The sequence below is a fragment of the Bombus affinis genome, chromosome 13 (genome assembly GCF_024516045.1).
Source record: "Bombus affinis isolate iyBomAffi1 chromosome 13, iyBomAffi1.2, whole genome shotgun sequence".
Taxonomy (NCBI): domain Eukaryota; kingdom Metazoa; phylum Arthropoda; class Insecta; order Hymenoptera; family Apidae; genus Bombus; species Bombus affinis.
Genome location: NC_066356.1, coordinates 11,616,894 through 11,644,151, shown reverse-complemented (window position 1 = coordinate 11,644,151; position 27,258 = coordinate 11,616,894). Strand labels below are relative to the sequence as shown.

Sequence of the window (27,258 nt, the reverse complement as noted above, 5' to 3'; positions counted from 1 at the left end):
AGCGCTGTGGAAAAATGAATTCATCGCGTTCTTCTCGCGTGCTGTTCAATTACAATGCCCTCCGCGGCAGTTATTGACCTCTTGCTGTTCTTTTATTAAAATTACAGTAATAGTATATGCGATACAATTTTTGTTAAGTTCGCTTTCTTTTTCTCTTTTTCTTTTATTTATTTATTTATTTTTTTTTTTTGTTTGAAACTAGATCAAAAGTAAAATATAAATAAACCTGATATTCCTACCCTTTCCTCTGCAGCAACGAGCATTCGTGAAATAGGGAAAACTCGCAAACTTCACTTGTCCTATCAAATCCTTCTCATTCATCAACTTAACGTTGACGATGAATGAAACCGTTTCGATTGTCAAGAAATCGATGCGCGTATTGTCGAGCCACAAGAACGGTGGAAAAAATGCAGCCAGAACTCACCCGGAAGTATGATGACCTTCGCTGTGTACGGCGATACCAGGTTGCCGATATTATACTCGAACTTTGGACAGACCGCTTAGTCACGAAACCGTGAAAAGTGTCCAATTACGAGCAGGAAGCGCTTTACGTGCACGTTCGATACACTGATTCAACCATCTCCTTAAACGCTGCACTCGCCTGACAATTCGCTGCGTTTCGCGAATGTATTTAACTCGTGCGCTGCGTTTCTATGAAAGTCGCCGAGAATCGCGCTAGATAAATCAGTTCCGTGATTGTGTGCAAAGGTCCGCGACTGCGTTTTTCCCTGGAAACACGGCCGAGACACTACTATACTCTCTATCGATGAGAGCCGGTGAAAGCATCACCGACGTTTTTTATCCTCTCGTCGAAAGAGTGACGAAGAAAAAAGAAAAAAAAAGGTGAGAAGGAATGAAAAAAGGAAAGGGAAAAGAAGCAATTGGAAAGACGATCGTACCAAGCTCCGTGTAACCAGAAAGAGAATCCTGATCGTGCGCTCCGAATTCCAATCGCCAAAAATGGTCGTCGATGGAGAAAAGAGCGTTTCTTCGTAAAGGACCCTTGGAGAACTTGTGCATTGCATTAGGCGAGCACCGAGAGAAGGATTACGAACGTTCACCGGTAAGAGGAACGCATGACAGAAACAGAAACAAAGAGCAACGAAGACACAATGCCGGAGACAGAGGTCTCCGAGAAGAATAAAGGCACGACCACGATGCATTCGCGCGATTTATCTAATGTTTCCTTATCGGGCTCTAACTCTAACGTAGAACACCTGGGTACTCCTTCTCTTCTCCTCATCTCCTCTCCTCTCCCCCCCCCTCTCTCTCTCGTCATTGCACTGTAACTCGTGGGAAAAAAGCATTTATCCGATGATGCGACGCCGAGAATAGAACGCAGCCATTCCGATTAGCTATTATCAAGGCTCGTTGACACTTGTCTTTCGCCATCTTCGAACGAACACTTTTCCTACCTCATTAAACCGATCTTTCTCATTTACCTCTATTTCACGAAGCTCTTGGAAAATGAAAAATTGAAGGGCAGGATAAGTTGAAACTTACTGGCATTCGTCACAGGTAACCTTTCAATTTTGATGGAACCGTCTGTGTCAGGTGTGGGCGTCAGACCAGAGTAGGAGCCCTGAGGTTGCGTTACTGTTACCGCAGGATGAGGACTCGTCTGTGAGCAAGAGATCGCTATTGACTTCTTTTCGACGTGTTTTTTAAATAAATACGAATTGAGGAACTTTTTATGAAACGACCTTTATATCTATGGAGAAATGGGATGTTAAATCTAAGAACACCCTTCTTCGTTCTTCTAGAATTGCATCTTATAAATATATTTTTAACATTCTGTACATAGGCTGCGAATTTTTACGCAATGGCGAAAGATTTAAAAGTACCAAAATGCACAAAATACGTATAATAACGCGCGGAAATATATAAAACACCCGAAATGGTATAGTTGTTGTAATATTTACCAAGCGAAACAAATTTCTGCTTAGGTTCCAGCTTTTGTATAATTGTGTTAAGGATATAAGTTTGTACAAATATCTGTCAATAATCTATAGTTAAGTAGATGCCAAGTGTATTTTCTACCTAAATAATGGATATATCTGAAAAGGAACAGCAATTCTTTATGATCCATCTCGATCATCGATTCAAACTGGTAAGGTAGCTAATATTAAGAACATAGAAGTAAAATTTTCAACGAAATTTGCTCGACTCGCCACTTGTCTTATGGGTGTAACCATTTTCCAAAAATTTCCTCAATCGCTTGGAAGAATAGAAATCTTACCAAATGGTCTAGTTGAGGTGGTGATGTGTGGGAATAGATGGAACCGTGTGGAGCAACGGGACCCAAATGAAGACCTAATTGGCTCTCCGCGTGATTCCTCAACACGTTTATGGCATCGTCCAGTCGTTCCTCCATCCGCGTACCCTGTACCAACAGAATATCCGAAATTCGACTCGATTACACGGCTGTTTGACATTTCTTTCGAATCACCAAAGATGCCAGTGTCAATGATACAACGCTAATCGCTCGATCGTTAAATGCAACGTATCGTCGAGGTATCTCTGACGCTGGTACAGTGGATTAAACATACTTCCAAGATGATGGAAAGCGTGTGTGTGAAATGAGACAGGGTTCTGTTTAAAAGTCGATGTGATGGAAACTGATGAGAGTGACGGAAATTCGACATGCCATTAATTCTCACAGTGCAAATTTCCTCTCTTTTTATTAATAAGAAATTGTTCAAACAATGTGAGAATTAACGTGACTCGTGATTAATAAGAAAGAAGTACGCTATGTCTCGCCGGGAGCGTCACATTCGTTTGATCAAACGCCGATATTCGCGGTGTGTCGTTCGCGCGTCGTAAATTCCGTACCGTGTGTCGAAGTTCATGCACAAAAGTGGTGTGTTACGAATGAGTTGGTGAGAGAGGATCAGAAACAAGAACAAACAAGAAGGGGGAGAAAAAAAAAACTAAAAATCGGCAATCCTCACCTCGGCATGGTCGCGAAGAAAGCCGATGGCATCGTCTAGCCTCTGCTGTTCAGGCGCCGGCTTCACACACAACACCAACGCAACAACAAAACCAAAAAAAAAAAGAGAACAACCAAGTCAACACAGCGTTCACAACAAACAAAAGGGATAAATGAAGGTCAAAAAGAAAAAAAAAGTAATATGTAAAAATGAAATATGCCAGATGATCGACTTGAATATAACTGAACAGGGGGAGGATAATAAAGTGGTCTGCAACGTGGACAAAACACGCGAGATGAATTGTCGGTGCGTCGAGTGCATGCTACTTTGTGCGAATATTCAAAAGTGCGCAACGGAGGGCAGAATCTAACAACGAAAGAAAAAATAAAAAAGAAAAATAAAAGTGACTATCTTAATTCGCTCGTTGTCTCTGTTCTAAATGCTCTCGATTGAAGCATTCCGATCCTCCCCCGAGCAGAAATAAAGTCAGTGCGTGTAACAACGGGTGTACTCTCAACGAGTCACCATAGTGCAGACGATAAAATATCGTAAGAGAAGTGAACGAGCACGAGAGGTTTCTGTTACGAACGTCCTTGACCTGTTTCTAAAGCGCGTCGAAACGGTGATGAAGCGTGTCTGCGTTCAGAGATGCACCCGTCACTTTCCAACGAGATCCACGTTGAAATCTAGTTCACCAATAAACTCGGGACCGAGCGTGTGTTTCTCCAACAAACAATCAAATTCGTCTCGTTGCAAGTGTCGGGTGAAATAATGGTAGATAAGTATATTCGAAAGAAACAAATTGAAAAAAAAGAAAAAAAAAGGAAACGCTGTTAACAGCGAAGCTTTGATGCATACCATGTGAATGGTTCCACGATTGGGATCCGCCGTGAAATGTGGAGAAACTGGTGCAGCACCTGGTACCCAACCTGGCGCTGAACCAGTCAAGGGTGGTGGCGAACTGACTGGTGTGGATGGGTTGCTGCTATAACTCGATACTGATTGGTTCGTGGGGTTAATCTGCTTGAAAACAATAGAAAAGGCAGGTTAAACAGATTTTTCTATTACAATAGGTACTGCGCAAAGTTGCAAAGAAGGCGAGGGAGCCCGCTTTGATCTCGCATGCATTTTCGTTTGTAGTCTACTTTTCTCTCTCTCTCTCTCTCTCTCTCTCTCTCTCTCTCTCTCTCTCCCTCCCTCTCTCTCTCTCTTTTTATGATTTAAAAACGGTCGCATTTACTAATTGCGTCGCCCGAAGAATGGCGCGAACGAAGTACTGTTAGTTTTCTTTTCAGCTCTGCATAGTACCGAGATAGAAATGCCGAGGTTGTCCCCCGTAGCAGGTTGTCGGTTCGTCGTGGGTGCGGAATTGGGGGCGGAGGGTGCGGTAGTCGGTGCACCAGGACTATGACTATATTGCAACGATGCCGGGGATGGTGCACCGGTTCCACTATTTGCCGCAACTGCGCCGCTACCCCGGAATGTCGACATTGGTGGCAGCGAGGCCGCACTGGTCACCGCCGAGCCCAGAATTGGCGCCGCCGGTTCTCCGTTCGGTGACATGGCCGAGTATGCCTGCAATTATTAACAAATTCGATTATACAGGTTAGAAGAAATATTCGTTGAAACGTGGAAAATTTGCCAGACGGACCGCCATCGTAACAAACCGTTCGAAATGATCGTCGCAGACGACAAGGACAAAGACATCTCCGCGAGAACGGTACGAGACGTGGAATGGTTGTTAGCCGACTGACGACTCGTTCGACCTTTTGAATCCAAGTCTGGTACATAATGGGCCGGACCAGAACGGCTTTGATATCGGATACGCTTAGTGGCGCGTAGCCCTCGCTCGCACCTACTGAAGCTCGCTCGTAAAACGTCTAATTTTAAGTCATCGTCTCCGGCTCAACAACGAAGCGTATTTATCAACAAATTAGAGGGAGTTTGCACGCGACCCTCCCTCAATTTCACGACCGAGAAACGCCGTTAATTGTTCGCTGTACGAAGGAAAGAACGAGGCGATAACTAACGGCGAGTACCCCTCTCTCTCGTGTTTCTCCCGTGCTCCTCGACGTCCACCAGCAGACCATCGAGAACTGGGAAACGTGGCGAACCCGACTTTCGACCAAAGGGTTTCTTCCTTCGTTTCTGCGGGGGACAGATTCTTGGAAACAGGGATCGTTAAACCGGGATCGTAAATGTTTGACCTTTCGGCCGGAGATGTCTCGACTCGCGTGGACGCATCGAGTGCGTCTTTGTAAAACGTTCGTGCATAAACTATGCATTCTCTCTTTTCGACGACCCGGTTTAGGATGCTTCTTTCGTGCCTTTCGACGAATTCTACCCAACTATCTCGCAGTCGTTTTAGCGATCAAAAGTAGCTAAAGATGGCACACGATAATCTTAGAAGCTCTCATCTCCATTCGAATTCGATTCGAGTCCGGGACCAATTAGAGACTCGTGGAGAGTCGATGCGTTGAACGGGTTCGAAGGAGGCAGAGGAACGTGGGAGGAGAATCCGGGGTGCCGCGAACAGGAGGATTTCGTGGTAACCATGAACGGCGTAAATCAAACGAAGGCTGCACTTGACTAGAAACACCGAGTAGCGGGAGAGTCGTTCTATATATAGAAGCCAGTGAGTCATTTGACGTTGCTCGGAGTACACGGAGCACTGTCAACAGTGTTTCTCAACTACTTTGGATCTGCGCAACGAATCGGTATAGTACCAGGCGACGTGGTGATCGATGACTACGAGATCGAACGAAAAGCAGAAGAGAACGAAACAAAAGTTCGGCGTCCGCGTCGCTCTTCTAAGATCTAGATCACGTTGAATGTAAAGGATTAAGGTCAGCGTCGATAGGCTAGTCTTCGCTCTGACGATGTCGAACGAGTCGAACGTCTTCGAAGGAGAGGAATTGGAAAAATGGCTGCGAACCGGCTGAATTTATGGCGCTGCAGCGGAACGCCTAACCGGGAGATTGCAATTTTTCACCGGCAAGTTTTCCCTCGTTCCGCGACCTCCGCGATGAAAATATATCGGCGAACATTCCGGAAAGTTGCAGAGCCAAGAAATTCGTGACGTGGCGGCGTTATTAACATGTACGAAGCAATCGCGAGGACTCTTTTTCTCGAGTAAACGAAGGAGCAGCTTAGTTTTTCGAGAGGCATCGATCTTCCAAAGGACGGAGATCAGGCTCGTAGATTTTAATCTTCTAACGACGAATCGGTCGTCGGCTGGTCGACCAACGACAGAATTTTTGGGGAAAGCTGCTCTCCTGTCGATCGTAAAGTTACCGGAATGTCAAGTCCGAAGAAACGAGCTCAGTCACGCGTGATTGATCGACGAATGAGAACGACGTGCGTACGAGCGAGAGAAAGAAAAGCACGGAGAGAAGAAACGAGTCGCTTACCATGGGGTCGTGGGGTAGGTGCATAGGATAGGCTGGTTGGGCCAGGTGAGGGGGTGCGTAGCCGCTGTACGGAGGTTGGACACCGCCGCCACCTCCCGTCCATGGGTCTCCTGGACCTGTTCCTGCAGCGTTCCCATCTAGAACACGAAGAAAACATTCGTTTACAATAAGCTAAGGACTAGAGTATTTTGTCCATTTATTCGTTTACGGGATTTAAATAATTCTTTGATATATAAAAAATGGCACGTACGAGAAAAAGCGCATTACACGTTATAATAATATTTCTATCGTGATTAATGAACTATATATATAGAGAGCCGCATTTTTTCCACGGGGTTTCATTCCAGCTCTATACGTGTCTTTTAATCTGATTAGACGAGGAACATTATTCGAGCACATGCGCGACATGCCCTGGACACTGAACGCCACGTGCTACTATTTGTTGCATTACCATGAGCGAGGTCGAAAGCGTGCGGATGCAAACGATTCGCTTGCTATTTCGCTTGCTATTTCGCTTGCCCGGAAACCGAATCGCGAACATTATTCCTTATTTGCGGAAAGAGTTTAAAACACGACAGCATTGTGACTGTGCAGTCAATGCACGACGCAACCGTAAACTCGTGTGCGATCATTTTTTCTTACTCGAAAGTCAATATCATCGACTAATCGGTTTCCTGGTAATAATTTGCACCAATTACCACACCAGTACGAGTTACGCTTGTACGAGACCAGCAGGTAAGTACCCCGAGCGTTCCTATGCTATTCTCGAGAGAAATCTTTGTATCCGTTTTTTAGGTAATCACGTGACCCAAAAACCACTGGAAAATTGTCACGATGAAAATCACCGAAACTTGAAATTCTCTTAAATCGAAGGTTCTATGAAATTGGATTTCCTGACTGGAAGAAAATGTTGTTCGATGAAGAGAAAAACTGAACGAGATTTTTTATCAGACGATGGAACTTGTTGGTCGTCTTTGAACACCCGTTAGAAAGAGCAATAGGCGGCACGACGACACGGGCCATTATTTCAGTTGAAAACAACAGCAATAAGCTTCGGGAACGTATTTCTTGATACTTTTGCTTGATATAATTCCGTGGCCAGAGTTTCCACGACGAGGGAACTGAAACTAAGCCAAACTACTCGTCCGTTCCTACCAACTACTGGCATTCGATGTCTGATAAAACTTTTTCGTTCGCCCTTCTCCTCCCCATTTATAAGGTATTCCGCTCGCTTACCGGGTGTCACGAGCCGAGAACGTATTCGAGAAGCCGGCCAACGAGCCTCCTTACCCTCTGATCTTTAATAACAACTTTACTCGGAAACTTTACCGATCTTATTGATTTACCGCCTCGGTAATCCATCCGGGAAACTTCGGATGCGCTCGACGACCTTCCCAGCTTTCTCTCTCGGAGAGAACTGCCTCGAAAAATACCGCGGGTAACGGCGAAACGATTCTTCGAATTTCGCAAGACTTTGTGGAATTTATAGAACCCAGAACAAAGCTCTCGTATCGATCGGTGAATTACGCGCGGATGCTTGCCTTCGTTAATCTCGAGCTGGGTGACGTGTTTGTAAATTTTCTGACTTGGTTTCGAAAATATCAGGATCCGCGGTTAAATAGAGCGCAGTCAAGATCGCGAATGATAACGTTGACAGCAATTGAAAGAGAAAATGTAAGAGAGAGAGAGAGAGAGAGAGAGAGAGAGAGACGGCAGAGAGACAGTGATTTCGCGCATTAACTCTGTTACTAAGCTTTTAAGTTAGACGCGAAAGAAGATTCTTTATGTTTTAAGAAAACTGTAGGACACAGAAGAAGAAGAAGAAGAAGAAAAAGAAGAAGAACATGATAAGTCACATTTTCTTCCAACCGAGGAAACAACTCTAAACACGAAAAAAAAAAAAAAAAAAAGAAAGGAAGAAAGATCATTGGCATAAAATTGGGACGAGAAATCGTGCATTTCGTTGACGATTCTTTCTTATCTGCCTCAAAGTTACGAAATTTTCTAGAGGAGAAATACGAGAAGAGAGAAATACGATTCGGTCGAAAACCGAAAAAACGTGGCAGAATTAATCGCGTTGCACGACATCTCACCAGCACGCGGCATCGTATAAAGTTGACTGGCGAAACGCGCCGTCGCGGCTTTTCCACGGGCGACTTTTTCCTCTGATCCCGCGTAGCCGCGAATTTCAGCGCGGAACGAGTTGGACACGCCGCTGTTCGAACAAATAAAGAGAAATTGTTATTGTTTTTACGCGCGACAGGCAGAGCGGCGAATTTTACGAGCCAGCGCTAAACAGTTGAATATTACCGCGATCGTAAAGTCCCTTTTATCGTTCGTTTGAATCGTTACGCGATTTCCAACTGATATAGATGCGTGCACGCTGGATCAACGTGTACGTGTACACGAACGAGGCTGGATCCAGGCCTCGGTCGATCGTTAGACAACGATCGATCGATCGATCCAACGGAACGGGCTCGATGTTACTTTTAGTTGTGTCCGGTAACGAGCGGCCTAGATTTTCGACTCACGATCGATACCAATTTAAGAGAACACGGTAACGAGGATAGAACGACTTTTCCTTTTTGTTCGTAATACCTTTTCCCGCTTGAATTTCAAGTTAACGTCGTGTCTGTATTTTTGCAACTCTTGCGACTCGACTACCGTTGTATCACGTTATTCTTTGCTATCGTGAAAGTTACGATATTTATTAAGGTAGGAATAAAAAGGCTGGATAACTTACCGATATAATAGGGATCTGCGTAGAGCGCCGCAGCCTTGGGGGAGGTGTATCGTGGAGAGTCCTGACCGAATTCATCCGAGCCATACTGCAACGAAAACAACGATAGAGGTTATCAATTTTGAATGAAAAGCATAGAGGGATCGTTATGAAATATACTCGTCAAAATATAATTCATCCTCTGACTCGCGTTATGTGCCGATTATAGCTTCGCATAATCTTACGAATAATTAATAGAAACTAAATTAGAAATTCGTAATAAGTAGATTATTGTCGAAACATTAACCATCATTCTTGGAAAAGAATTCTTCGGCGTTCCCAAGCTAGGGATAATTTTAAACATTAAATAGAGGATTACTTTGATTAAAATTAAAAAAGGAGTTTAATTTGCTGGAATTTCCTTTGTTTCGTCGATTTTTGGGACGCAAAGAGATATATTGGATTCAAATGCCGTAGCGTACACGTGACTCCGTTCGATGATATATTTTAAAGATTAATAAAGAAAAGAAAAAGAGTAAGGATGGGTGTACAGGCTAGAAGAAGTATTTGCACATGCCCCTGTTTTTCAATGAAGCGTATTTTTATCAGCCTCGACATCGTACTTTCGTAGTATGAAATTTCTATAGTCATGTGGTAGTACGTACTACTAGAGAACACGAAATTTAATATAGTTGATTAAATAATTAATTAGTACGTAAAAGGCTTATAGGTAGTCAGTGTAGTTGAACCTAATTAATTGGTACGCGAATGCTATAACAGATACAATGGCGTGCAAATACATTTTGCTGCTAGTGAGATAGGCCAGGCCCGAAAATCATTCGCGTTTCATCCCTTACCATTCTGTAGCTGCCGTAGTCAGCAGGGTAGACAAACATATCGTCAGGGATGGTGGGAGCCTCTCGAAAGCAAGTCAAATCGCGCGATGGGACAACATAACGGCGGCGTAGCGAGGAACCGGCGATTTGCCAGCGAGGGCTCGCACGGGGGTGGAAAGTGGCGCAGAAGGAGAGATTCGCGGCAGCATACCCTCGTCCCAATTTCAGCGTGATATATGTTAAAATATTCCACGCCGCTTCCCTTATTCTCCCGGCGAAAGCTTCTCTCCTCTCCCGCCGCCGTTCCGCCGAAAACTTTTGTCCCTGCTTCTTCTCTCTCCTTCGCGCCCCTCCACTTTCCCACCACCTACTACTCCACCTGGTGCCACCGAAAGCGCGACAAAACGAGAGGGACAGACAAGTTTCGGTCTAACGCGAGGACTATGGCCGTTTAGGCCGAATTTAACGGCGGTTCCTGGGAGCCGCGAAAGAATCCTGGCAACTTCCGCCTTCTTGCAACTTGCGAAATTTCTCGCGAAATTTCCTCAAAGGGACTCGGGGAAACACAGACGCGCGCGCTCCTCGCCAAGGAAAAAGCGATTTACAATTAGTACACTCTCGTTTTAAGGTCTTCGAGTTTAATCACCACTTTCGTTTGAACGCCTGGCGTGTGTTTAACAGGCTGTTGATCACACGCTGTGAAATAAATCTTATCGCCGTTTCCGCATATTCTCGGAAAGTATATAAATAATTATATTTGTAAGAAACGTCGATACGCGTTTTCCGTTTGCGACTCGTTAATATAACTTAGTGGAAAGGTTCGGAAGCGAGGAGAAGAGGCGGGAAAGAAAGAAAGAGACAACTCGACACCGACCACGCGAAGGCCTACGCGAGACTGCGAGCGAGCTGACTACGCGTCAGCGCGCCGATTGACCGAGAGGGTAGTGGGGCCGATAGGAACCAATAGCGGAACACGCTTTGCTACCAAGAAGCTAAGATGCGTTTAGATCCGTCCTTTTGATAACGCGGGTTATCAAGAGTTCTCGCTTCGTTCGAAGGCGAATTTGCATAATTGCACCGTATCAACCAATAAACGTCTAGGTTCGTTTGCTTCGGAACGATATTGAAGAGTCAAGGCTGCAAATTGCACAGATGACGAGGTAACTATTTTTTCCTTAGGCTCGACGACGTGATAGTTTGAAAAGGGAAAAATGCGACGCGAAATCTACGGAGTTCTAAGAACAAAAGATCTTCGAGAGCGAGCGTTCGGAACGCATCCATATCTCGCGAGGGAGGAACGGGGCATATAATTGTAGGCGATAAAAGCATCGGGTTTATCGTGACAGCAGTCGATAACGAGAGTACAAATACGAACACCCACCCTGGGTGGGGACATGAAAAAAAAGCTGCTACTAATCGCGCGATAAACGCGCGGCCTCTGGACCTATTAATTTAAATGAATTGCTTTGACACCGGTGGCTTTCGTGCATAGGCGTTGCACACTGATTCTCTCTCTCTCTCTCTCTCTCTCTCCCTCTCGCAATTCCATTTCTTCCTCCATTTTCGATCGTATCGAGACATGTACGTGGAAAGGATCTCTTGACCAGTATTTTAAACGTTACATGCCCAGAGTCTAAGTAGAAAAGTCTATGAGTCTACGCGAAGCTGTCAATCTACGGGACGTGTTTTATCGTTTATGGCGTTCGTTAAAAACCAGTCAAATACTCCATTTTCAAATATAGATGGCTCAAAAATGACGCACAACCGAATTTAGCGAATTACCAGGTAAATTACTTAGCTTGGCTCGAATAACGCCAACTTCACTCTGTCGTGTTATGGTTCGATCGAAAAATCGACGAAGCGACGATAGAGGCGAAAAGTCGAAGTCGGATCGACCGCGGCGAGAGAGAAGACACCGCGTGGCCAATAATTCACGTTTTATTTCTCAGGTTCGCGGGGGTGGTTCGGTGGACACGCAATAATAAAAATGTCCGACGGCCGGCAAGCCGGATCAGAAATCTTAATATGTCCCGGTGGGTGTCCATAGTGGCGAGAGTCAGCGATTTCCAGCCAATATAAATGTCCTACATTGATTTAGTTCTCTTGTTCCCCGGCTTGCGGCCAGGATGGAAAAGGAGGGAAAACGAACGGAAACGTCTCTGTCAGGGAAATTAGCTTCCGAAGGTTTGAAATAGGACAGAAGGGTCGCTGGTACGGGGCAAGCTACGCGTGTTACGTGACGTCTTCGGAAAATTGAGCACGTGATGTTCGTCTCACGTTCTCATAGCGGCTATTTCGTCGTCTTGGAAATTATTCTCTAGCTTTCCACGAGATATCGCGTCTGTTACGTCATCGGCTGACACGTCGTTGAAAATTACGGGGAAATTTTGCGAGAGAAATTTTTGAAAATCCCCTGAACGTAATAGTCCTTCCCGCGAAACGTTTCGCGAAACCTAACTACGGCAGCTTACGGAAATATTCCAACACTTGTAGAAACATTTTATGGATATATCATGTGCGGCGTTATAAAGAAACATTCTGAAATATTATTAGCGCTGTAACGAGGCACGAGTATCATGATCGTGTTGGTAAAGCTTGAAAAGATATCTGAAAATGTACATAGGAGCCACTAGCCACGCATTTAGGGCAAATATAGGTATATTTCGTAAAGATCGCGAAAGTATTTAAACAATCGATTAATCTCAATGCGATAAATATTCGAATACTTTCGTATATACAATCTTAAGGCCGGGCCAAAAAGAATTCCAAGAAATTTCACCCCATACGATAAGAAATACGTTTAAAACGATAATTTATTAACATCGTCTTGAAGCGTTGGACGTCTTCGATCGACTACACGTGGGCGGAAATGAATTTAAGAGCGGAAGGAGAGGACTGTGCGTAGCGAAGAGTCGCCTCTGGTATAATGGATCGTCGATTACTCCCTTATTAATTGCCGCACTGACAATGAGACTATTTCCTATCGAGAGGCAAATATACGAAAGCAGGTGTCTCTCCCGACGTCCCGTGAGAATTTTTCTACCAGCAGCATTCTAACATATTTTTATTAATTCGGTTCCACCTGCATGCGATCGAAACGTTAAAACGATTCCTACGATCGATGTACGAGCTGTGTAAACGGCGTTTATCACCGTTTCCTTTACCTTTTCTTTTAATTTTTCGTACCTTCGGGGAGGTTGTCCCCTCTAAATTGTCTAAATTGTCTACCAGCCGCATAGAAGCAACAAGTTTGCGTCTTCTACTTGGTTAATTGCAGCCAATAGATAACGCGCGCGATAACGTATCTGTTTATCGATTTAATTAAATTTTAATGGAGGACTCCTGGACACCTGGTACCGCAGATTCCCTTTTTCTCAGCTTTTTTTTTCTCCCACGCGTAAACCCGCACGCGCGAAGAAACAACGACGAGTCTTATCGACGAAAACGTTCATCCGTCTTCCCTCTGCATTAGCTGCTCGCAACCTAAAGAGATTAATGCCAAGCGATTTGTAAAAAAGCTGGATGCAACGGTCTTTAAATCTAATGACCGCCGTGTCACAGATGGATGTTGGATAATTTCTAACGAGCTTGCCCGTGCACGCACCCCTTTATGAAATTGTTTGCTTCTACGCGAATTGCTCGTGTCACGCAGAGTATATTACCGCCGACAAAGAAAGGCGGGTCTCCTCCTCTTTAAAACGGCGAAATCTTCCGAAAGCGAAACGGATAACGGATAACGGACAACGGACAACGAAATCCAAAACGAAAATCAATCAAAGACGTTCTCTTTTGCTATATTTCCGTCGACCGTGGTAAAAAGGATAAAAATTTTACATGACGTTGCGACGTTGGGTAAAAGAATGTGGGAACGATAGAACGTCGTGGTAATTCCCGTATTTTCTTTTTCTGAATTTACGTTTCTTCGATTCGTGTAGAACGAGGTCCCGATGGGTTCCCATGGCGGAGGGAACGGCCAGCCATAAAGGAAATACCCGTAGATGGAATAGGCATGTTCTGACACAGGACGACTTCCGGTTGTGCCATTTCGAACATCCGCGACGAATAGAAATTGAGACAACCTTCTTTTACCTCCCTTTATTCTTCTCCTTCGTCGAGTATACCTCTATTTCTTCTTCGTGTTTCGATGTTTTGCATAACTTTAATTGCAGGCACGATGGGAAGACGAGAGAATGGGATTCGAGACCGAGTATCGAACTTTACACTCCATAACGAAGGCGATTCGGTATCTGGACTGGCTGCGTTCTGCGGCTCCGATTTCGCAGAATCGCTTTTATCGTATCGTAGAAAGAAATTGCGGCAAGAAGAGGCGGAAACGTAGGGAGCCTCGGTTTTGCAAAACACGAGATACAATGCCATCTAATATTTGAGATTTCATTAGTAGACGTTATTCCATCCGACATCTGATCGGTTGTTGTGCTGACGCTGTCATAAACTTAGCTTTAACTCTGACGAATATCGACTATCTATCTGTAGAATGTTTAACAATTAATTCTAATATTTTCCTCCTCGCAGTTTTGTATTTTCGCTCGCCGACATCCTCGATGTTTATATTTTTCATACGATGCTTCATACGCATACCGTTATTCCGTTTAATATTTTAAACAGAAACACATCGAACCATGGATTCGTACATTGTGATAAAAACGTCGAGACTCTTTTATTTTCACCTTGGAAAGGCAGAATTGCCATTTCTCGTGAAATTACATCGTACCGCGTAAGATTTTTCTGTATCTGTAGGCAATGGATGACTAAACGGTTTCACAGTAAACCCCGAGTTGGTAGCCCAAACAAAGGAGCCACTTGCGTCGACGACGATACGCGTGGTAAACAGGAGTTCAAAGAAAGAGAAAGAGAAAGAGAAAGAGAAAGAGAGAAAGAGAAAGAGGAGGGAAAAAAGGGGAATAAAGAAGGGAGAGTGGTAAAATTCATCGCGACGAGTAAATCTTGACGATAAAGCAGAAGAAGGGAGTTGGAGGATCGCGAGAGCGGTACGATCGAAAGCTTCCCGTTTTAATTGGCACCCACTAATTGGTAATTATCAGGCGTACCCACTCGTGGAAACCTGACGTAAGAGGCTTAAGGCCGTTTACACGGGATGGAGGATCCGGTGGCAACGGTACCAATACAACCACCACGGGCGTAAGGTATACGTCGGTTTACAACGTTCCGAACACACAGCGCAGGTGTGCATATGTAATTCCGAATGGGTGCCTCGGCTAGCAGCGCAGCACGTGAAAAGAGACTAGAGATCCACGACGTCTACATTATTTATTAGGCGTATCGTTATCGCGTATATAGCGAGAGCCAAGACAAACGGCTGCATAATCAACAATTAGTTGGCTGATATGGCCTACGTGATCGGTTTTTAACGAGTGAAGCGTCCAGGCCTCGATTAACACGCGTCTTCTCGCTTACATTCACGGTATCTCGCTAATACCTTCGAGGAAAAAAAGAATAAGAGAAGAAAGTCGTTAATCACTCTTATACTTTCAACTTCTGCTTTTCGTTTGTTTTCCGTATTAAATATACACGTACGAGTAGCTTTTTCATTTCTTTCTTTTCCTTCGAAAGTATCGATGATTGCGATAACATTACGCTACCGGTTGGTATACTTAACCACCGCTGTTTTTAACGCTGCTTTAGGCCAGCAAATGCGTAAAACGTAACGTGAGACTGTCGAGTCAAATTTTTAGCGCGATTACATGGTTCCAGCGTTATTCTAAGTCCGACTTACGATAAATACGCATCCAGCAACGTTATCGGAAACGTCGCGCTACACAGTGTCCTACGTTGTAAAGGTAGGGCTAGATTACCTAGGACCTAGATTATACTAATACACTATACTATTACACAGTGGGTAAACGGTCGTAGGTATAAGTTACGGGTTACGTGGACTACGCAGAATCCGATTGTCGCAGTGCTACATCATAAGGCATCCTGCACGCGTGGCCCGCGTCAAAATTATAGGAAATCTAGATTGGCCTATATCTGATAGGTCGACGAGGTTGCTATACGGAGAAATTGGGCTACGGCGGAATCTAAACTATTACCTCGAACGCGATACGGAACGCCTAATATCCACGAGGTAAACGTAGACAGGAGCGATCTACAGGAACGAGGTGGATCCTCGTCTACGGCGAATCTAGGTTACAACGAGCTTAACTCGTGGTAAGCTTGGCCCGTGGCGAACGAAGTTTCGTTCGGATGCTAAATTAGTGCTCGCTTGGCACGAAAATACGATTCACCACGCAACGCAATTCGTGTTCCGCTCGAATCAATTTCCCAGTAAATATCTCTTCGAACTTAAACGGGCCGCGGTTTTCTTCCTGGCGATAAAAATGACTAGCTACGCAGAGTGGCAAACGTATTTGTCGATACGAGAGAGTTTCTTTCTTGGTTCCACGGATTGACTCACTGAATCAGAATGCGATTGAAATCCATGTAAAGTCAGCCTCCCGCAAAAGGATCAAATCGATAGGGAATCGAGCGAGTCGCCTGGTCGCCTGGTCGCCTGGTCGCCTCGCGTCGTTGTCGACCAGCTGCCTAGGTACACAGTAGCAGAACTCGTAATCGAATCACCCGGTAGAATCGACCAAACGCGAGCGTTTCTCCTCTTCCGAGGAGAAGGGTCGACTCATTCCTCGAGAATGTGATTTAAGTCTGCATAAAAGACGACGGCCGCGCAGAATTACAAGAGGCATGCAGTTCCGCTCGCGTCGATATACGCTCCGCGCCGAGGAACTTTCCTCTCTCGTCACCGCGCGCGCGGAATACCGAACGATCGCTTATCGCGTTCTCGCTCTCGGCAGAAGACCGGACCCCGTCCTTTTTCGCCAGTCTCAAAGGGAGAACTTTTTCCTTGAAAATAAAGCGATTCCCTTCAGGCTCCAGGCTTCCACCCGCCCACTTTTCCACCCCTATTTAACTTTTCTCCGGGCCACCGGTTCCACGAAAATTTATTCTCCGCCCGACTCCACCGACCGCAAAGAATAAAAAATTACGTTTATTTCCTCGGTATTGTTATCGTTATCGTTTCGATCCGTCCTCGGTGATATTTGACTTATCATTACGGGCAATTAAAAGTTGCTCTTACTCATAGCGTGGATTGTTCGTTGTACTTGCGATGTATTCGACCTTCGCGACCACTTTTCCAACCTCGGAACAAATACTTGCGAAGCGGACGTCGATGATAGCCAAGAAAAATGATTTTAAGGGAACGGAGAATTTTCAGCGATATGGTCATACAATTTATTTCTGCTAGACCACCGCCCGATTCTACTTTTTTCATTTGCCAAAGTACTTGTCAAAGCTTCGAATCTGTCGCGTTCAAACCTGCTATTTGAAAGTGGCGCTTCTTTTTTTCGAGATACTTATAGTATACCGAAAAAAGTATACCGAACGTATCTGCTCATCGCTAATACCAAGTCGATCGACGGTTCGCGAAGAGATCATTTTCCGTCATTTTGTGGAATGGAACGCGAATAGCCTACGTTCTTACCGAACAAACGCGAGTTTTTCTTCGACCACACTTTCGTGGAAAACGTTTCGTAGTTGTGACCACGGCAACAAAGTTTCACAAAAAAAGGATATTTCGTGCAGATGTATTCCCGATCCAAGAGACGATTCGTTCGATATAGACGCTTAATGAGCAAATTTTTCTATCCAACGACGAGGAAACGTGTTCGGTATGACGTGAAAAATTCATAGCTCGTTTCCAGGCGATGGAAAAAAAAACGTGCTTGATATTTTAACGACTCGAGTTGAGACAATCGAGAGATGCCGATACCGATTAGAGTACGTGGCTAGAACGTTGCGAGCAGAGGATAGAAAGGCGAGAGACAGGCCGAGGCTCTACAGTGTGGGACGTGCACCACGCCCGATCCGGAATATTTCATTCCGTTTTTTTCTTCATAATCGCGTCTTATTACCACAATCGCGCTCCATAATAATTGCCGAGTTGAAAATTATACCGACGTAAGCCGAGATTTTCGTAAGAAGTTGACGCGTATTTCAAATTTTAATCCTGATTCGCTTTAGAAGCAGTCGAACTGCTCTATCGTTAACAAATTTACAAGTACGAACGAAAAAATCGTGGTTGACATGGTGCGCGACAAAACTTTTTCTTGAGACGTTAAAAATCTTGTTGCCAATTAAAGAGAATAAAACTGTGCTGATAAAAAAGCGAAGACCGTAGCAGGGTTAAAAGTATCATCCGATCGGTTTAATAATTAATTAAAGTATAATTTTAGCTATTTTATCTGCAATTAGTTTTACGTTCTCGAACCTTTCAACGATTCGGAAATTATATCGTCGACGCGTTTCAGAAGCGTCACTTTTCCGGGAACTAATTCGCGGCTGGAGCGATTTTAACGTTCGAGGAATTACCAGGGTAATAAATCCGTCGTATTTTTCGATCCGCGTTACCATCGCCGATTTGCCAGAAAAATCAAGATGGAGGGTCGGGGCAAGGAAAGAAGTTATATCTTAAGAGATATAAATCTTATTCACAGCCAGAGCTAGACGACCGATGTACACGACAGTGGTACACACGAGGATCAAAAGGCACTTTAACGATCTCGCCAACTAATCGATATAATTATCTTCTACCGATGCACGTTCAATCGCCATTCCCCCACAGTGCTACTCGTATTTATTTATCTCTAACGACGAATACACGCGTTAATAACTACGATCATCAATTAACTATCTTTAACCGGATTAATCGTCTTTTAAATAGAAACTGCTATAACCGTGGAATTCATCGTCGAAAGTTCATCAAAAGTTCATAAAGTCGAATCAATTTTTGTTAGTTTTGTCGTGGTCGGTTTCTTCGCGATGGTAAAATGTAATCTCGTTTTAATAGGCAGAAGAAGAATAGGCAAAAGAATAAAAGATTTCAAAGTGAAAAATCCGTTATGTCGGAGAAACGGTAATCGACGAGTTAGCTGGCCTTCTCTGATCGATACGCGCGTTCCATTCCCGTTTCGCGCAACTTTGGTTATTTTTGTTAGCTATAGAACGACGAGTTAAATAAAAGGAATTTGTACTCCTATAGGAGAATTTTGTGGCTTTTTCGATCGAAGTAGAATGACTGGAACCCCGTGTCTACGCCGGCCAAGACAAATATTTTTTAACGGTCTACGAACGATGCCTTATAATTTAATTAATCTTAAGAGAAACGTATTTCCCGATTGTTTAAATGTTTCTACTCGAGTAAACTTTCTCGACCAAACTCGGTGAAAGGGGTTCTCTAGAATGCAAAACGCGGGGTATCACAAACGTCTCGAGAAGGTGGGAACGAAGAAAACTGAGAACGAGTGGGACGGTGTGCGAAGATTCTTCGAATTCCAGCGAGCGATTTTTTCGTTGTCGACAGAGTACTGGTGAACGAGGTGCCTTGTGTGTGCGCGTCTTTCGTATGCAAGTGTGACCGCCACCTAATACGTGCCACCACGGCACATACTAATTAGCTGGACGAGCGAAACGCGTCGTGAATACGACTCCACGTGGAGAGACAAACATTAGATACCAGTGGCGGCACATCAGGTTAGGTCGAGGCTAAAGCTCCGACTGCGAGCCGCTTCCTGCCACGAAATCCGCTTTGAAATTCTTTCGAAATGTACCCATGGCTCGCCAAAGTATTCCAAGCACTCGCCGCAGAAACTTTGGAAATTTCGTTAACACTTTCAGACACCACTATCGTGATTTTTGCGCGTTTGTGAGAAAGATATACAAAGTATCCAAAGTATAGACTGCCTTTTACCATAATTGGTAGGTGAAACACACGCTTCTACTTAAATGTTATCTTTTTTATTACATTCTCAAAATTACCAACTCGCGCAAAAATCCGCGATTTAATAACGTTAAAAGGTAACGTTAAATGATCCTAGGTTTAAAAGTCACCGCGATACGACGACGGTGTAATCTAGATCTAGAATATTCCAGGCTAGAACAGTAGGTATGACATCATCGAAACCCTTAAAAACAACGTCCCTTGCCTTCCAACAGGCTCAACATCGAATCTGCCCGCGAATAAACGACGGCAAGTGCACGCTGAGAACGTGGTATGTGCAATAAAAGATTCGAGTCGGCTGGAAGTCACGTACGAGTACCAAACCGGTCCTATGCAGTCTGCGACTAATCAGCCGGTCTTGTGCCACGCGAGACTTTCCTTCGATACCGGTTATCGTAAAATTGTCACATCCATCGTACGTAGAGCTGAATAAAAGGCGGACGAAAACGGTACGAATTCGATCGGGTTAACCTTAACTCTAGGGAATCGACAGTGTTGTTCGATGAGCAGGCTAACGTGGCGCCTTTTACGTCTTTTCGGTCAAACTCGTCTTCTTCCTAATCCTGCACAGTTGGGCATATCGCAAGTTTGGGATCTGATTCGAAGCGGAACTCGAATGGAAATTTCGTGGAGGAATTGGCGAGGGACGCGATGACGATCCGAAGGCACAGCGTTCGTAGATGAGAGATATTTCAAAGCTCGAACGGTCGATTACACGCATGACCGAAGGCGAACAGTTTCCTGACAAATCGCGCAACATCATCGCGCCAGCTATTCTCCGCAAAACGACTCTACTAAGACGTTTACCCCGCTCTCCTGTCCGCCATACTGGTTCCAATAGCCGGGAGATGGGACCGAGGAGACGGCCGGCTGTAACACATTCCCGGACAAGTTGTTCGGGCTGGCGGCTTGAAATCGATCCCCGGATACGTTCTGCGATCGATTCGGACTCCTTCGTGGCTGACTGTTGCACGTTAACGCGGAGCAGTTCGAAGGTAACTGGGAAAGATTGCAGCCGACTCGAAGAGGACTCGAACCGTTGTTTCCTGAACCGAGTCTGCCAGTTCTCATTTGCATCTGCCGCGGCGACTGGGCAGTGGCGATTTGAGCGTACCTCGAGGCGGTCCTGCACTGCTCGATCGCGTAACACGGCTCCATTTTGATCCCAAAATCGCTCAGTTTAAAATTCTGCTGGTTCATCTTGAAGTCTGCGTTGTTTTTGAAGCTACGATCCATATCGAATTTTTCGCAGAGAACCGGGATACGAATAACAGATTTATAGAGGAGTCATATCTACGTTTTGTTCCTCGCGGGTCGATGCATCCCCTCTGGTCCTTATCGTTGATCACGATCCAGCCAACAGGATCGACGGTCGACCGAACGCTCGCCTCTTTGACACGAATTCGTATTTAACATCGTTGTTTGCCCTTGCTGCGATCGATCGATGTATCGATCGATTCATTCGATTCGAACGCGTTGCGAAAGCTTCTCGGGACAAGCTATTCACGCGGCCAATGATATTAGAGAAAATCGTGCAAAATCGTGAGATAAATTCGTATCCGGCGTGTGCAACGGCGAGGATAAACAATCTCGCGTAGGACGAGACATCCTCTCCGCGCTTGTCTTTCTCTCGAGAGGGTCTCAACGTTTAATTCGATTTATCGCTGCACGGAGGAACTGCGATCGCTCGAATCGCAGGCGACGCGTTTCTCCGTTCGCTTCTTCTCGCGTTACTCGGTTAAGCTCGCCGCTCGTCCAACGACGATCATTAATCAGCGAGGAAAGTTTGCGAAACCGCGAGTGCCTCTCCCGAGTTCCCTTTAATTTGGATTCTTCGAATCGCTCGAGACTTTCGTCGAATCGCAGCCTCCGCGGCCCTCGACCACGCCGACTATTTTTGAACAATGCGTTTACACTCGCGTTTCTGCGCACTTCGCTGCACGAGACTTTCACGAGCGCGTTAACACACCGCGTATCGCAACCCTGTTCCTCGAGCTTCCCAATGACGACTAATCTCGCTGTTCCCTCGTGGATTCTATCCCGCTACACAATTTTCTTTCCTTTTACTCGCCGCGTATTTACAGTTCTAGCCTTGAATTTTACAGAAGGTAGATGTACTTCTCACTTTCGTTCGATTTATTTGCCCTTATTCTTCACTAACACAATTTCACAAAATGTAAAAGATCGCGAAGCGTCTCACGAACTATGAAAACCATGTTTCCGATAAAATAGTTCCATTTAAAAATCTCTTTCTTCTCGACCTGCTCCCTGCTGCCACAGGGATACATCACTTTGAAAAAAGTTGAAATTTTTACGAATCTCGACGATATTTCACGAAGAATGATTCGAGTTGCGACGTCGATCGAATGAATCACTTTAAATTAGTGATTCAGCCGCGCAACGGTATCTGAGAGCGATTTCGCGGCCGAGACGACGGATCGTCGCGAGAATCGAAGCGAAAACAATCGCCAGAGGATTAGAAGACAAGAAGCGACGGGCAGCTGGTCAGCCAGTACAGAGACGACTGGTTTTGTTACTCGGCTCATAAGCTACGCGCCACACGGAGCCTGGGTCCAGCGTTACCCCTCCACGAGAACGTGCTTGTTCCGTGCATGTAGACGCACTCGTGTGCCCTCTCTCGCTCTCCTCTCGGCCCTAGACCGTACTCTCGTCGTCCCGTTTACACGCGTCCGTTGCACCGCTACGCTCGCCGCGCCACATACAGTTCCTCCAACTTGGCCGAACGTCGATAACAATGTTCTTTCTTACGCCGTTCCATACAGAGAAATAGTCGCGAGATGAAACTTGCGATCGGACGGATTAAAATTTTCCAAACATCCAGAGATCCAAGGGATCGTGCGATTTTTGCGGTTAAGATTTGACCAACGATGCGTCTTGCATACGACCGAACTAATACTATTGACGAAATTTTGCGGATCGCAAGTTGCAAACTATCGGTCCCTATCTACATGGTAACGAGACAGACGAAATTCTACAAATGCGTTAAAAAGGTCACAAATTCGTTGATTATTCTACCAAGAAGACGCGGTAGCGGATAGAACGATTTTCTATGTGATAATACGAAACTAACGTAGCGTAGACGAAAAGAAACTAAGCGGAAGGACGATCCGCGCCGTGCCTGGTCACCGATCACCGAAGAATTTTCCATCGAATCCTCGCGTAATCGTTCTATCTATGAATTGTTTTGTAAATCTTCGTGCGTTATCGTTTTGTGATACTCAGGATGCTATTATTCGTTCCTATAAAGAACGTTCCTAGAACGATCACGGAAAGAGAGAGTGGGTGGTCGCGAGCTTAGCCTTGTCGCGCACGAGACGAAAGCGTTCCGCTCATTGCCGGTTCTTTTCTTCGCCGACGCGACGGCGGATCAACAGAGACGTTCCAGTGTTCCGAGGAAGAAAAGGGACTCGCTCCAACAGCGAGATTTATTCCGGACCGCACTGGGCATCGTCAAAAACAGAAGTGTATATTGATTCATCGAGGCGGGCGTTGTTTGCTGCAAGCTATCTGCTCCCTCCCGTTCCGCGCGGGCATTAATCGCGATATCTTAATCGCCTGTTTCTTCCCGTTTTTACCAGAGGTCAAGTACCTCGGTCGTTCCCAGTCGAGTCGACAAAGACTAGAAAAACCTAACTGGAATTTTTCTAACGTTGTACGACAAGAATAGCCAAATTACCGATACGGAGAGTAAACGATGACCCGATCGAACGAACGAACCTCGTCCGAGCTTTGACGAATTAGGATTCGCCGGATCGGCGAGACCGAGGCTCGATACAGAAACTTGACTGGAATTAGTTCCTAACGTTGAATGAGAAAAATTGTAAACTGCGGATATTAAGAACAAACGACGATCGAGGAATTAAGATTCTTCGAACGAGTAAAGTCGAGGCGTTCCCGTTGAAACACGGTCGCACATACTCGCGTTCGCCAGTTCGAAAGTGCTCGCGTGCATCGTTGCATCTCTCGTTGCCGCGTGGCGCGCACAGAGCTACAGAAATAGTTCGTTCACGGAGCGGAGGGACCGCGAGAGACCCTGGATGGAACGAAGTCCGGGGGCAGAGGGGACCGAGAAAGAGAGGAACGAGAGAAAATACGAGCGGGAGTTACGAGTTACGGCGGAAAACGGTGGATTATGTGTGTTTAACCCCCCACTTCCGAAAGGCCCGGAGTTATGTTTGAGCACGAAAAGTAAACTTCGACTTCGTGGCGACGTGAGGCGCTTTGTGAGGATTAGGAAGGAGGCCGCCACCGGTGAATCGGCTCTTTTGTCCCGACTTCCGTGCGTCGGGGAATCGATTCTTCTCGAGACAGAAACTACCGTCTTATTCACGCGTTCTTCTACGAAAATGAAACAAAGCTACAAGATTCTTACTCTAACGCTGCACTTGCGCGATTCGACTGAACCGTTGCGACCGTTAGGTTTCTCAGTATCCAGACCAATCTCTATGATCGTGTACGTGTAATTAAAATTTAATTTTCGCGAATGCGAATACGATAGAATTTATCGGCAACGAAAATGTTCGATTTGACTTAGAATTTCGATAGAGACTGGAAATTATATAGAAATTTAGTAGTCTTGGGGGAAAAAATACGAGCCCGCATTACCACCCCCGCGGCGTCGAGCGGGTCACGGCATCCGGGGGAGGTAAACCCGAGGAAAAACTGGCCAGGCCGACGTGCAACAGGTAGGAAAGCGAATGCACAGGCCAGTGCAAGTCCAAGCAACCTGTCAAATATCGGTGAAACGAAGGAGGCCGCTGGATAGCTAAAAATATCGACGTCGATCAACCTCGCGTAAAAACGTCGAAATCGTCGCTTTATCTTTTTTTCTAAAACCTCGCGGAATATTTTATCACCGAATCGACGTGTTTTCCTATCTTTAAATAGCCAATCAGTGAAAGCAGCCTTGATCGAAACAGCTGTGTAAACGAGATTCGCAAATTTTTGTTCTTTTCTCGAATTTGACTGCCTAGATCGGTATGACGTTATATTTCTTTATATTTGTTGTTACTTCGAAAATTGACTAGTTCCTGGATATTGGTAGAACAGCGCTAACAAATAGTTTTATATATACGTATAGGTATTTTCGCTCAAAGGTCATGTGGTTGGGACATTTTCTATTTTTTTTCTCTCTCTCTCTCAAACGTTACTTATATTAATATCTTTGAATGAAATCATTAATACGTGAATGGTATGTACTTGCTCCCTCGTATAAGATATCGCCGCGAGTTACCGTCGTTTATGACTATAATTTCGACCATAATAAACAGAGCAAAAAAGAAAAAAAAGACGAAGCTTCCAACGCAACTTTCTTACCGTTAACTTCTTATTTCGAATTCTAAAAGGAATCTTTTTAACATCGCTCGTACCACGAATCGCAAGCCACGATACCGGTATCTATAAATCGAGAAAAAAGCCAAGCGTTTACGTAACGCTAGCGACAGTTAGAAAATCGTCCGCGGGATTTCGCGTGGAAAACGACAGGACGCGAGCGAGGAGGGGAATCGGCATGCGTAATCGAGCAGCCAACGCGCTCCGGAATCGACTGGCGGTTGCTCAACGAAAACTAGTACCTACCCGTGCCACGGTCCGCGAGATGCCTAATCGTACACCTTCACCTAGATATCCGTCGATGTTTGCTCGCGACAACGTACCCTTTCGAATCGCGACACGCTCGTGTTACACCGTGCCACGAGCCACGAGCCACGGCACTGTACGTAACTCGTTCGAACCCTACCAGCTACGGAATTCTTTTTTCCACGAACATCTAGAAAAGACTCGTAAGAAGAAAGCTGATAAAGACAATTACGCTTTCCTATTTATAGAAGCACTTTCTCTCGCTTCTTCTTTCTTAACGTTAGTTTCCCGAAAAAAAGTATATTATACAGCCGATAGACGATTTCGCTAGAAACGAAATTGCGCGTTTCCGTGCAGTCGGCACGAAAAAATAAATCGTACGTGCGCGGATTAACTTTTCCGGTGTGGGCTCGCGATCCGAGAAAGAGACACGGACGATCTCCGGACAGATTCGATTCGCTCGGGTGAAATATCGTGCTCGGGACGAAACGAGGAAACGATAAAACGCTGCAGCGTCCGAGACGCCGAGAGAGGGCGAACGAGAGGCGGACGAGGGAAGGGCAGAGAATAAAGACGAAGGTCTCGAGAAACGACACGAGAAAGCTCGCAGGAAGCAGAGGACGAAGAAGGGAGTGTTCGGGGCCGATGCTTTCTACCGGTACTGTACCGGTTTTAAAGGACTCCGGAGGAGTAGAAGAGAAACGAGGGAGGTACACGAACGACGTGTAGTGCACGCGCGTGCAGGTACGATTCGCGTACCTGAGAGGTGCGCGACAAGGACGGGGCCCCGAGAGGTGATCGTGCTACGCGGCTCGGCAAATAGATGATAGAGAAAGAAAGAGCGGATGCGAGGAGGACGGCTGTACTAAGAAGAGAGGTGGACTAGCCACTGAAGAGTAAACTGGCCAGACTGCCTGCCGCCGTCGACAACGTAACGCCGTTCTTCAGGCAGCGACAGCTCTTGGAAGGGGAAATAACCGAGAGCAATCCGAGAAATACAGAGTATCTGGATAAAATAATATTTTGTCACGGTGGCTCCGTAAACGTATCCTTACTTTCTAGTAAGGCGTTTTCTTTAATCAGCTTCTGCGTTTCATTTTTACAATATCTCTAATTTTTTTAGTCACCATAGTATAGCTCGCGGAACGAAACTTCTTGGTGTTTCAAATCTATCCAATATCCGGATTGTTTATCGTGAAATACTTTTATGAGCTATCGTAGGTTTACGCAGTAAGAGTTAAAAGCAGCGATGATAAGACTGACGAGTTTTAGCTGAAAGTCGTGCGAAAGAGTCTTGGCACCTCGAAGTTCTAGTACGAAGAGACAACGGCGGATCGGCTAACGGTACGTTCTCCTTTTGTTCGGCCGGCGAAAGAATTAATCAGGGAAGAGTAAATTGGCCCAGACTGCCTGTCGCCTTTGGGAACGTGGTTATACGTGCCAATAAAACTGGTCGGAAGAACGCGCTACCAAAACGACCACACTGACGTGGACACCTTTTCTGACCTTATTCGACGAAATTAGAAATCTATCGGCCACGAATGAAAGACGCGATCCGCCTCTGAATAACTCTCGCCAAACCGATCGATATACCTTACGTAATTATATATGAATGGAAAATTCGCCGTTTGTCGAACCGAAAGCTCGAACAATGCGTTCGTTGCGTAAAACTTGCTCGTTAACAAGTTACAACCGCGCGTCACGCTATTCTAGTCGCGTGTCGACCCTCGAAATAAACAGGGACGATAATTATTTTTAATCGACGAATTAAAACAACGACCGATTAAAGGATAATGATCCATTAAACTGTCCTTCCCAGGTATTCCCATTTATCGTATCAAGTACCAACGACACCTTCCAATATACATACAACGAGTTTCGTTATTCCGTGCAAAGTTCAAGATTAAATATTAAGATACGGAAGTTTTAACGTCGCTGTATCGATGGACAG

General features: G+C 45.3%; 1 protein-coding gene across 14 annotated transcripts in view; it reads right to left on the bottom strand.

Annotated features, from left to right (window-relative positions):
- Positions 1-27,258, bottom strand: part of LOC126923180 (transcription factor 12) — a 110,744-nt gene that overhangs the window by 7,606 nt on the left and 75,880 nt on the right. For 9 of the 14 annotated variants that reach the window (XM_050736384.1, XM_050736388.1, XM_050736385.1 and 6 more), the window contains 7 exons: positions 9,084-9,168; positions 6,341-6,477; positions 4,239-4,505; positions 3,789-3,953; positions 2,953-3,011; positions 2,240-2,393; positions 1,504-1,621 (listed from right to left, as the gene is read on the bottom strand). In XM_050736384.1, coding sequence (XP_050592341.1) covers positions 1,504-1,621; positions 2,240-2,393; positions 2,953-3,011; positions 3,789-3,953; positions 4,239-4,505; positions 6,341-6,477; positions 9,084-9,168 — 985 coding nt within the window. Of the gene's footprint in view, positions 1-1,503; positions 1,622-2,239; positions 2,395-2,951; positions 3,012-3,788; positions 3,954-4,238; positions 4,506-6,340; positions 6,478-9,083; positions 9,169-20,516; positions 22,225-27,258 lie in introns of those variants that run through there. The other 5 variants (XM_050736394.1, XM_050736389.1, XM_050736386.1 and 2 more) reach the window with 5 other exon arrangements.